This window comes from Alligator sinensis, unplaced genomic scaffold, assembly GCF_000455745.1.
Source record: "Alligator sinensis unplaced genomic scaffold, ASM45574v1 scaffold853_1, whole genome shotgun sequence".
In the NCBI taxonomy this organism is placed as follows: Eukaryota; Metazoa; Chordata; order Crocodylia; family Alligatoridae; genus Alligator; species Alligator sinensis.
The window spans coordinates 102,445-115,340 of NW_005842005.1; the positions used below are offsets into that span (position 1 = coordinate 102,445).

The 12,896-nt window shown below is 45.0% G+C and overlaps 1 protein-coding gene across 1 annotated transcript in view; it reads right to left on the reverse strand.

Annotated features, from left to right (window-relative positions):
• ST6GALNAC5 (ST6 N-acetylgalactosaminide alpha-2,6-sialyltransferase 5) overlaps positions 1-12,896 on the reverse strand; it is a 108,655-nt gene that overhangs the window by 94,628 nt on the left and 1,131 nt on the right. The window contains exon 2 of the mRNA XM_006021774.2: positions 12,739-12,880. Coding sequence (XP_006021836.1) covers positions 12,739-12,880 — 142 coding nt within the window. The remainder of the gene's footprint in view (positions 1-12,738; positions 12,881-12,896) is intronic.

Below are 12,896 nucleotides of genomic sequence, written 5' to 3' on the forward strand. Positions count from 1 at the left end.
AGCAGGGTGATGGCAGGATTGAGGGCTTACTACTGCTTCTATTGAAGCTGAAGGATACCATGCCACTGTCTTCAATGAGACACCAGCAGGGTCCAACACACTTAGTAAGATGCCCAGCTATGCCAAGTTTGGGAGCAAAAGATGATTTTGAGGCATCACTCAATTCCCCAGGGGTCAAAATGCCCCCAGACATAAATTAGATTAATATAAGGACTAGTCTACATTACACCTACTACTACAGCCCCAGAGGGACGGCTGTGCTGCGAGGACATCAGGCAGAGTAGCACAATTGCTGGCCCTGATACTCTACTTCCACTACTAGTGCTCTCCTGTGATATATATAGCAGCTACTTGGAGTGCATGAGAAAGCAACCTCAGCTGTCCCTGTAGGCAGCTTTACAGCTGCTTTTTGCTACTGCAGAAGTGCAAGGCAGACATGGGTGCAGCCAGGAAAGTAGCTCTAATTTTTTTTAAATGCAACTGCATACTTTACAAAAGAAGAGATAGTCAAATCAAATAAGGGATAAGTATGCATTTGACTATGTAATGTATAGTAAGGACCCCCAAAAAGTATTGTAAAACTTGGCAAATGAAGTGGCCCACTCATACATCTAGCAAAAAGGGGAATATGTAGCCAGATTTTCAAACACAGGAGCCTAAAAAAAAAAAGAAAGCAGCAGCAGGAAGAGAGGTCAGGGCTCTCGTGCATGGCACAGGTGTGGCTCCAGCCCGTGCTGCATGTGGGGAGGGAGTGGAGCTTGCTCTATCGCCAGGGCTCCACTCCCATGCCTGCAGCTCCAGCACTCGCTAGGAAGGAAGCCCCACACTGGAGCCAGCTGCTTCCCCTGCTCTCTGCTGTGCAGGTCCCTGCACTCTGCTGGGAGTGGAGGGAACCCCCTCCCCCTGCTTCCCTGCGGAGTCTAGTGCGGGGCTTCTCCTCTTTGAATGTAGAGCTGCAGGCATGTCGTGCGGAGCCCCTGCGATATAGGCAGCCAGCGCTGCACTGGGGGCAAGGACTGCAGTCCTGCGCAGCCTGCCTGGCCACTTCTATCCCTGGAGCTCCGAGCTGCATACCTGTAGCTATGCATTTGCAGCCAGGAAGCCTCATGCTGGACTCCATGTGGAAGCAGGGTGTGGGGCTCCCTCCACTCCAGGCAGAGTGCAGGGACCTGTGCAGCAAGGAGCAGGGGAGCCAGCAGGCTCCAGTGCGAGGCTTCCCCAGCTGTGAGTGGTAGAGCTGCAGGTGCGGGGAGCAGAGCCCCCATGATAGGGCGGGCTCCACTCCCTCTCCCCATGCAGCATTGGCTGGAGCTGTGCCTGCACCAAGCATGAGTGCCCTGACCTCCCTGCCTGTTGCTGCTGCCAGGCAGCAGGGGCTGCATGCCATGGAGGGAGCATGTGGGGGTCCCTACATACCCTATCCTCACACCCACACCCTGCCCAGCTGAGTCCCATGCTCCTGCTGCCCTTCTGGGGGAGGAGGAAGAGGGGGAAGAGATCCCCCCGGCATGGAACAGAGCCTCCCCTGCCTTCTCCTGCTCTGGGGCCATGCAGCGTTGCATGGAGCCCCCCTGCTCCCAGCACCATGGTGGCGGGGGGGGGGAGGAAGAGGAAGAGTCCCCATCCAGCACCATACACAGTGCCCCTTCCCACCCTGGGAGGAGGAAGAGGGGGAAGAGTCCCTCCCAGGATGGATCAGAGTCCCCCACCCCACCCTGCAGGACAACCAACCCAGCATGGCCCCGTTAAGGTGAGGGAGGCAGGGAGAAGGGTTAATTCCTCCCTCCATCCCTTCCCTGAAGCCAGGGTCTGCCAGCTCCAGGGGCCACTGCTACAGGCCCCTCCCCTCTGCTCTCCGGCTGACAGGGCAGTCCCTGGCTGCGGTGAGGAAAGAGGGGAAGGAGGGAATAATTACCCCTCTCCCTTTCCACATTTCCTTAATGGGGCCATGCCAGTTGGTGTCTCTGCTAGGGCTGGTTCCTGCTCCGGCTAGAGAGCAGAGGGGTGAGGTCAGCCCTGTGGCTGGAGCAGAGAGCCCCGCCCAGCCCAGAGATCATGCCAGGATGCTGGGGGAGTATCATTTAACTTAAACCAGGAAGGGGTCTGGGACAGACATTGCATAAACTAATTTGAGCCAAATCAGTTAAGTCTGATACTATATTCAACCAGGTTTGTCTCAAACCAGTTTTGGCCATTTGGAAACTTGTTTCTGTGTGCTGAATGTCTGTCCTTAGCCCAGAGGTCTGAAAATTTGGTGGTGGGAGAGCAATGGCACATCTCCCCTGCTGCCAAATTTCTGGATCTGTGGGGAGCCATCTGGGATAGATAGCATGGCCATGTGTGCTAGATTAGGTGCCAAAGGCAGAGGGGGTCCCCAGGGCCTGACCCTGGGATGTGGGGGGTAGGTACAGGCCCCAATCTGGCCCGCAGACCAACCCTGTGCCACTGAGCCAGAAGATTGAGCGCCACTGGTGTAAAGTAAATGCTGCAAAGCTAAAAGAAGAAAGTGGACAACCCCACTCAAAAGTACTGGAACTAACTACGTCACTGAAAGATTTCACATGTGCCTTAAGGAATCCTCACCGGATGAAAGGGAATTATAAAATGTTTTCTTGTTAAAAGGGTGTAGGTTGTAGCCGTGTTGGTCTCAGGACATAGGCAGACAACCAAAGAACCTTCCTGTTAAAATGTATTTTGACAGAAAACAACTACCAAAATATTAATATAAATGTCTAAGGAGTTTTACTTTTCTGAGGGAAGTTTCCCACAAGTATCCAGGCACAGGTGGGTGAACTGAGAAAGCAGTTGCAGCATTACACAGAGGCCCACAGGTCTCCTAATCACTGCAGTGGAGCCAGCAAGAGGTCAGTATGTGTGGTCTCACCTGATTCCTACTAACCTTTATGTTCTGTGGTCCTGAACAGGTTGATAAGTAGGGTGGTTTCTGTAGGCCTACCAAAGACAAGTTAAGGGGATGTCACAGGATCAGTGCTTAGTGGCTCAAATTCTTCAAACGAGTATGGAGGGACTTTGTCAAATACAAATGGCCACAGCCAACTGTCCTGGTAGGGGGTCTGATTATGTGCCTCCTCATATCCTTCTTATATTTTGTGCACAGCACGAGGGTGAATTTCATTGCAAGTGTTACAGGGCTCATCCATAGAAAAAGGAATGCAGGAAAAAACATTCGGAAGTGTAATGAGCCTGAATGTAATCCATGTAACTACAGAAGAAGCTTGCCCCTGAGCCTCAAAACCAGGAGAAAAGGTTTTATCTTAGATGGAGGCACAGAAAGAATCATGTTCTTAGTGATAAATGCAGTCTCCAGAAGCACCTTGTCTTTTTCTACCTGTTTATTTTTCAGTGATCAGTTTTTGAAGGACAGCAGATTTGCCTTAAGTTTCCTATACACAGTATCTGATATTGAAGTGTGATTTTGCACAGACTTTCCCTGTTGAGTTTTTCCTTTGAGAAAACAATTGGCATTACTAATTACAAATATAGCATTACTATATCTATTCTACGTATTGCTGTCCTCCCATAGCAGAGAGAAAGATATATTCACATCTAATACTGGCTAACAATATGAAATGTATATATTATTTCCTTGAGTATTAAAGACCTAAAAATGTAGAAGGATGTTAATAATATACTAAATTGCAAACATGATATTCTTTGCTGAACACTTGGAAGTACCAGAAAAAAAAAGCAAGACATATTCAAAATATATGGAATGCTCACTGAGAGTCATCTTCTTCTCATTTTTCTTGCTCTTTCATAACAAACTCTCTCTTCTGAAGTGGGATTTTTAGTACAATTCCAAGAGAATTGTAAAGGGTTACATTTAAGTATAAATCATGTTTTTATAAATTCCAAACCTATGTTACTAACAAGATGCTAGACTACTAAATCTGGTATTTTTAAACTAACCTGTACTTCTTGTTTGCTCCTTGTACTGTGGATTTACCCTTCACAGTCCTTCTATCTCAGACAATGAAGCTTTGCCAGACGGCTCTCATGTACTAACACTATGCCACTGTGTTTGAAATCCAAACACCCAAGAGGAATGTTAGTTAGTATGTATGTTCTGTAGCTACTTCCCATCACTTTTAAAAATTATCTAACTTCACCAAAAAATAAAATGGGCAGCAGTCCTTTAAGAATCCAGTATTTGATTACACTCAATACATAGTTTGCACGTCCCTTATGCATTTAGGACTGTGGCAGAAGGCCACCTATGTTTCTCCTCAAAAACTCTGCTCTGTGACAATTTGATTAAGATGGGCCCTGCAGAGGGTACACACCTTACCCTATCTCTTTAGGTAACCTGAGCTGGATACATTCCTGAGGGAGGGGGGAAACCTGCTCCCTCTGCCTACATGACTGGCATCACATACCTGGGTGAGGGGCATGGGCTTCCTGGGGAGCTAGGAACTGCCAATCTGCCCAGCAACTAGCGATGCATTTTAAATTGGTTAGCTGACAGCCAACCGGTGCTGGCCTCCGCTGGACCAGGTAAATGAGGTAATAAGGGCTATATAAGTTAAGGACTGCCCAGGAGGAGGGGGCAGCAGCCATGAAGAAAACTCGGAGAGAGAGACCCCCCAGAGGGAATCCCCCCCTGCCTCTGGATGACACTTGTGAGTAAGCTACCTGAGATCCAACTAGATATATAGTTTGCAGTAACTCAGATGCATGATCAAAGGCTACCCAGTCATGCCAGTTTGCTCTATGGTATTTCTCTGATGTTGCTCTACCCTGTACCCTATTCCAACCCTACCCCTTGTAACCAATAAAGTTCTCCATTGTACCTAGTGTGGGAGACTTATTGGGAGTGGGTCTACATTATGCCTTGGGGTCCCCTTGGTTCGGCTGACGAAGGGAGACCACTACTTGTGCTTCCGACTGAAGGAAGCATCCCAAGTCCTTGAAGTGAATCAAGTACCCTCGAGGGCTACTAGGCCTGTGTTTCCCAGGGTTCACAGAGCCAGAATCAAACCCATCCCTGGGTGGTGGCAGTGTTACCCCCAGGCTAGCGGGTGTGCTCCAGGAAGGGGGTCGGCCAGACATCAGGCGCCCCAAGGGAGGCACTCGGAGCCTGGAAGGTGGTCGGGTGCAGTGAGGTGGGTGGCTCAATGCAGGAGCACCCCCTACTGGCCCGCCACAAGGACAATACCTCTCTTCCAGAATACAGCCAAGCAGGAGTGGATACAGGATTTCCCAAAGGGGGATGCGGGAGCAGCAACTCACACTGAAGGGTTGGCTGCACCCCCTGCTCCCAGCCTCCTCCACCCCCACTAGCGAGGACAGACTGTAAGTCCCTAAAGCAGGTGAAACCCCCCCCTTCCTGCTCAGAGGCAGATCCCTTTCCTCCTCTTCCCACCTGCACCCCCTCCCTCCCCAAGTTCCCTGCCTACTGCTGCTATTTTCTCCACTTCTGTAGGACAAGGAAACTCCAGAGCTAGCTGGGCTAGGCTCAGCTTGGGAAGGGGTCAGTGGCACTAGCATGGTGGCAGAGTAGTTCCCCCCACCCTGCCCAGAGCAGATGCGGGGAAAAGGGAAGCCCTGTCTGTCAGTGCTGCTGTCATCCCCATCCCCAGCTTAGTCCAGCCCCAACCTCTGGGACAGAGGAACCATGCCTTTGAGCAGAAAGGATGAGGGAGGGAGGATTTTCACATGTGTTAGAGACTTTAAAAAGACCCTAGAAGCTCCTGTGGTGCATTGCAAAAGCACCTCCAGCCTTGGCCCGCTTCACTACTTCCATGTGGGCATGGGGATGGTTCTCACATAGCTGAACTCCATGCTGCACATACGCTTTGTATGGCCCATCAGAATCCTACCCAGCTCCTTCCCAAAGGAACCACATCAGTTCTGCTGCAAGTCTCTGAACTCATGAAAAAGAAATAAGATTTGCTATTTAGGATCCCAAGGGAGAATCTGGCTCTTATTTTACAATTGCATTGTGCAGCCATTTGGAGATTTTTAAGGATAATCTGATAACTCTTAGTAGGACTTTCTGAACTGAAAATATTTGCCTTTCCAGCTAATAGGAAGCTTCAGTAATTTACTTGGTCTTAAGGCACTTAGCATTAACTGAGAACAAAACAGTAATGACTAATGGAGACACATTGCTTAGGGATGAAGTGAGGCAGTCTGGTGCTTTGTCTCACCTTGAAAGAGGCTTTTGTGCTGTCACATCAGCTTATATCAGCACTGAACCACCACTGATTTGATCATAATTGTCCTAATTAGAAGTTAAATTAATGCACTGAGTTTCTTAATAATCAATGCTACCTCTGCATCAAGGTATTTCACAGAGTGCAGTACTGGGCAAGGCAGGTTGGACTAGTACAGGGGGTCAGTAAAAAAAGAAAACCATCTGTATCCAAGTGTTCTATAGGTTTCCAGACACGTCAATAGGTCATAACACCTCACAATTTACACTTATGTTTCAGATTAAAAGGCAAAACCTAAGGAATCGTATCAAGAAGATGTTGACAAAAATTAGTATCTATCACAGCAAAGGCTGGTTTCCACAGTAGTCAAGAGAAGCACGATTGGGCCCCTTACAAGAAGCCCAGTTTACATTCTGGGTCTTTCAACAAAGATTCATGATAGGGACCTACCTAATTCACGACAGAAGTGGGGTGCACTGCCGCTCCTTTAATCTTGCAGGTTTAACTACAATGCAAATTAACTGCAGTCAACTGTATCAAACTGTATTAACATGCTATTAGCATTAGCAGTTAGTCCGAACACCTATCCCATCATTTATAACTTTCCTAAACTCAATTGATAGGCTTAGAAAAAAAGTCCAAACTAACCTCTTCTCATTTGGGTTTTTAAACGAGGAGGAAAAACTACACAAAATATGTAGAAACATTTAGTAAATAATTAAAAACACATTTTAGTTGTTAAAATCCCACATATAGATAAAATTCAGGACAAAGGAAAAAGTGACCTATGCCACATACACTCCTCTGAGTTCTGATGGTGTCTCACACCATCTGGGGATGGACTCACAGCTGGTGTAAACTGCCAGCTCCAACTCTGACACTATACTTCAGCTGAGGATTTGCTCATGTGCTCTATTTCCACAATAACCAGGATGTTATCAGTGCTCCTTTATTTGTGTGTAAGCTATTACATATCAAATGGCAAGAGTTTATGTAGGATAACTCTGTATCTTGGGTACAAAATAAGGCCAGAGAGCAAACACCTTCAAATATCCAATAAATTTGGGCACTGAATAATAGCTGCACTTCTTTTTGCTGACTCCTTTTGTCATTTAACTAACAAGCCCTGACCTTTGTCCAGAGTCAGCTGAATTTGATCTTAGATAATTCTTATTTTATAAAGGCTTATGTAACACAGATAGCTGTAAAATATTCTCCTTTATCTTTTACTTCTCTGTCCAAATTCTGTCATCCTTATTGAAGCCAACTACCAAGCCCACAGAAATTTTGTTCAATTCAGGAGCACAATTAAGGAGAATCTGACCCTTTTCTTTAAAAAAAAAAATGAAAATAATAAATGCACAATATTCTGAGTTGACTGATACAGGCAGAGGTAGCAACAGACTTCACTTCACTTCACAAAAGCACTTCAAGAGCTTACAGATGGAAATAGTGCCAAGCCCGGACTGCTGGCTGTTTGCAAATGTGCCAGCAAGCTGGAAAACAGCACTAAGTACCATTTTCGCTCTCTGTTGCATCCTCTGTAATGCAGACTGAATGTTACCACTCACTGCCCAAAGGTGCTGATAAAAACTTTAAACAAGGATAATTAAAATGCAATGAACTAGTTTTATGATTTGTTAAACTGAGAAATAAGTGACTGCTATGGTAGCTCAAAAGCAAATGCAATATTGCAAACATTCAGATGACTGTAATTCTCTAAAATTAATGCATATGTATATAAATATATTCACTCAGTGTAATTCACTGTGTTGCTGAATTTTGCCTTTTTCTTCCCCTCAAAAGTTTGGTCTAAATATTACAATTTTTTCCACTTTTCAATATACTGACTTTATGACTATTTTAATGAATCTATGAGCTTTGAGAAGCACAGATTAATTTTATATCTTCAAACATGGAGGCAGTGCCATAAAAGAAGCCCAGTTCCTACTCTGTTACCAAACTACACCCTGCTGAGACTTGTCACCATAAAGACTCCCCCAACAAGGTTATCCTAGAATAAAGTCTCCCCCTTGTGGATCTATTACATAACAAAGGTTCCATCAAAACACTGCATAACAAAGCCTCTGCTCCTAGGCTGATCTGTGAAATCTGTGGAAAGCTCACTTCAGCACATGCCCTATCCCAGGAGGCTTGACCTCTCCTGAAAGGAAAAAAGAGATATTCTATTCTGACAACCCATTATTTTGTGATTTTAAAAAATAGAATAAACCAAATTCCTAAAACAAATTCTCTTTCTCCCCATTACCACATTTGAATTAAGTTTTTCAGCCATGAATGTTTAGTTTGATGGTCACAAGCGCGATTCAGGCCAAATTGTTGTTTCCTATTTAATTAGGAATTTCAGATGTTCTATCTGACACTTATGGCACTAAGTAAATATAAAGGGGTAAAGTAACTTTTTTCTCCCTGTCCTTGAAAAAAGTTTCTCTTATTTACATAAAGAAATTATGTCCTAGACAATTCCTTATATCTGAGGGATTATGGAGCTATATAACTATTTGCAGAATGATTCCTCTTCAAGCTCTTGATTAAGTGTACTGTTCTCTGACATTTTATTATTATGATCCATTAAAATGATCATGCTGGCCATAATGTGCTCTGAAAGGGCCCAGACTTGGGCCAAAGCATGGAGACATTTTATACGCAAGATTTTTTTTTTTTTAAGGGTAGACCAACACCAATCAAAGTCTTTGATGGCTTGTGATGTTTTTCAATTATATCTGTGACAAAATTCTCACACTTTATTCATGGTATCAACTGTTGAGTCAACACTCGGGTAAAGGATCCTTACCACTATCCAGAGGCATGTTCTCACATTCATTTCAGAATAAGATGGTTAAATATTTATTTCTGGAAAGTTTCATAATACTGCTAGACTTTGTTACATTCATTGCTTCTCTCCTATCTCTATGCAGTAATTGCTTGTAAAACATTAGCATTGTAATTTATTGCTAACACTGTACTTCTCACTTGAATAAATGAGTAAAAAAATATTACATCCCTTTGTTTGATGACTAGAGAGAAAGACTAACAAAGCTTGTTTCTGCTTCTGAAAAAGTGGTTAACTTCCATTAAAACTAGGGATGCAGGATGACACAGAAAGAAGTCATAAAAGCTACTGGGTTAGATAACATGGGAGACTGTTTTCTTTCTAACCATAGAAAGGATACTGCATTTACAGAGACAGTGCAAACTTCCTTGTGCTGGCTTGTCAACGTGTCTCAGTTTTGCTCTGAAGTGGCAGCTTCTAAGAGGAGAAAGAGCAAGTACTATTCTCTGTGTCCCCTCAGTCCTTGACCTCTCAGCAGCAACTTTTAACAATCTGTGGGTTTTGGATAGATTGTGATTATATTTTTACAGTATGTACATCTAGCCACTGGGAACTAAAGTGAGACCACCTACACATTTCATAGTCATTAAATGGTAAAGATTTTCAACTGTTGGAGGTCTAGGATACTACACATGAAATGCTGGGAACCATTCAGACCTTTTATATATATAATTTTTTTTTAGCTCAGTTCAGTAAAATATATTTTGCCACTTCTGAAGTGCAGGAGGCTGCTGAAACTGAGAACATTGGTTCTAATATCTATCTGCTGGCTGATTCAAGAAAATTGAGTTGGTTTGCAAAAAACTAAACAGCGAAGGATAAGAAGCAAAGGATAGGCGATAAGAGTTTTTCGCAAGAATCACCTCAATTTGGTAAATTAGAAAAATGAGACAACGAGATAAATGAGAAAAGTTAGGCATAATATGAGCTGTGTGTGCTCATCTTGTTAGCAGACCTAGGACCACAATTCATTCTGCATATAAAAGGAAAGAGGGAGGTAGTGTAGGTGATATTTAAAACATAGTGCCATTCTGTTCAACAATATTCAAGTCTTGACTTCCAGGAAAATATTATCTTCAAGAATAAGACAATTTGTTTCAGTACCTGTTGCCTGCCAAGCACTGGACTACTACTGCTATTAATGACACATAGTGTATCACGTTTTACTAGGCTGGATAATTTGCAATATTTATCCCTGAAGAGAAATGCCAAAACAACCTCTACATGTGCCAATATAATTCTTTTCTGATTCTTATTAATAAACTTAGTATTTATATAGCCTCTGTACATGTATATGTATATACATCATAATGCAAGTCACACATAGGCATTATACAAACAACAAACTCAGTAAACCAAAACATGCGAGACAGAAACACAAAGTCAAAATATTTTAGCTTCCAGATTTAAAACTGGTTTCTATCCTTTTGTCTCTTATTGCTCAATTGTTATGCAGCATTGTCTGCTGAACACAACACACACACACAAAAAATGTAAAGTATATACTTGAGTTCGAGCATTTAGAATGGCGGATCCAGACTCCATATGGAAAATTATGGAAACTAAATTGTGGAAATTTGCTAGCCAGTCTATCTGAAACATCACCTTCTTTCTCACCATTTCAAACCTCTCACCATTGTATACACTCATTCAGTCTCATTAACGGCGCTCTGTCTTTTACAGCATCATATTTGAGCTTCTCATCCTCAACCCTACATAATTTTACCCCTTCTGTTGTCATGCTGTCAATTCTCCTTTCACGGTCTCTTCCTATCACTCTTTTCATCTCCCTAATTTCTTTCTCTTGTACTCTGGACTTTTCTACTGTCCCTCAGGTTGCCTCCTATGCTTAGAACAGCCTCCTGTATCCTATCTACAGCACCCTCTCTCTCTTTCTAACAATCTTTCCTTCCAACTTGCTCTCAACATCAATAGTCCCCCCATCCTTGCTTACCTACACCATTGTTCCCTAGCTCAACAAATAAGAAAAGATAAACATGATGTCATCTGCGTATTTAAACCCATGTAACTCCATATAAATTGTAATAATAAATTAAATAAAATGGCCAGATCACAGTGGTATCCCTCCCTCTGTGCAGAGCAAATGTTCACACAGACTTCATGGCATAGCTCTCCATTATTTCACGGGGCATGGAGAAGATGGAGGCAGGGACATGCTGGCGTCATGGAAGTTACCTGGAAAAATTAATACAACTTCAGTGAAGGCCTAAGCTGCTACTTACTGCAATGAAACTCATGAACAGAAAGTATCTTTAGGTTTTGAGATATATTATCAGCAAACCAGAGGAGCAGCTGTTATCCGAATACAGTGTAATACTGAGTCTGAAGAGCAATGTGCAGTTTTGGTTCTGGCATTGCTGTCCAGTATTAGGAATATTGCTGGGTCAGGAGAACCAGTGACGGGGATTAGGGCTTGCTCAGACCCAGCCTGCCACTTTAATATTACTATTTACAAAGACTGTGTTCACTTAAAGCTGTTCCCAAATCAACCCTGTTTATTTCACCTGCCGCAGTCCAGTCAAACAGAAAGAAGACTTACTTAGCTATAAGAAAACACAAACCCCATGCCAAATACCAGCCATATCTACAGGTGAGATGGAGACATCCATGGGGAAGTTGAAGCAATAAACTATCCAGCTACTGATTCTCCACACTTCCAGAGGCTACCACTTCACCTGCTGCTGCTGCTGGCTCTGCTCCCTCTGGCTCCCACTGACACTGATGCTGTTGTTATACAAAGGCCACGTCCAGTCCTCTTTGAATGAGGGCCACTAGGGTCCATGCTCCTTTGTGACGAGTAACACAGTCCTGCCTTTCCAACATTCACGAAGTGTAAGGCCAGAAGGGACCATTAGACCACCTGTCTGTTACAGGCACATGAAACCAGCTATATTGAGCCCAATAACTTGTCATTGATTATAACGTATCATTCAAATTTCTCATTCGAAACTGTTTGGTTTCCAAACAGGAAACCAGTGTCTACCCTCCTACCCCCCTCAGATGTTTGGCACCAATGTCCGTCCTTTGCGAGGGATGTTCACACGTGACCATCTGAAATAATGGATCCCTCATTCTGTTCACCCCTAGCTGAGGGCACTGGAGATTGAAAACCTGGGGAAACAGGCTACCAGGCAGACCACCCTGGGATTACATCTTCGCACCTCAAGATAAGGGATGCCAGTCTGTCTGCTTGAGCTTAACGAGCAAAGTCAATGCTGCTCAGGTGAAAGGGCAACAAGGTATGAAATGAAAGAAGTGCCCCAGAAGTGCCTTTTGGGATGAAGATGCTGGTCCACAACTTCCCTCTGGCACGGAGAACATCCTTCAGCAAAGGAGATGCTCTCCAGCGCAGGAGGACAGGGTTTTCTCAGCTTTCCCGGGGACAGCCGGCTCCACTCCCACACCGGGGACACCACAGATGACTTTCTGCTCTAAGTTTGAGCCCATTTCTTTGACCTGGCATAACCACGTTCCCGCACAAAAGACAAGACCCAAGCCTATTCCTCTGCACCTGCTTGCTGCCCCTGTCAGGGGCCGGGCGAACAAAAAGCACCCTTTGCTCGAAGCGCCCGAAGACACGGAGGCGTTTGTGTGGTGCTAAGCTGCTGAGCCTGGCACGAAAGCAGAGCGGAGGAGGAGCAGCAGAGCACCGGTGAAACACCTGCCACCCCCCGGGCCGGGACTCACCTTGTGGGCCAGGACACTGATGTAGCCATCGAGGAGCCCCGTCCCCGCGGGCAGCGCCGGGCGCCGCGGGCCACTGCCCAGCTCCGGCTGCTGCTGCTGCTGCTGCGGCTTCTCCGGCTCGCCCGGGGCCCGCACCCCCCCCCTGGGCCCGCCCCCGG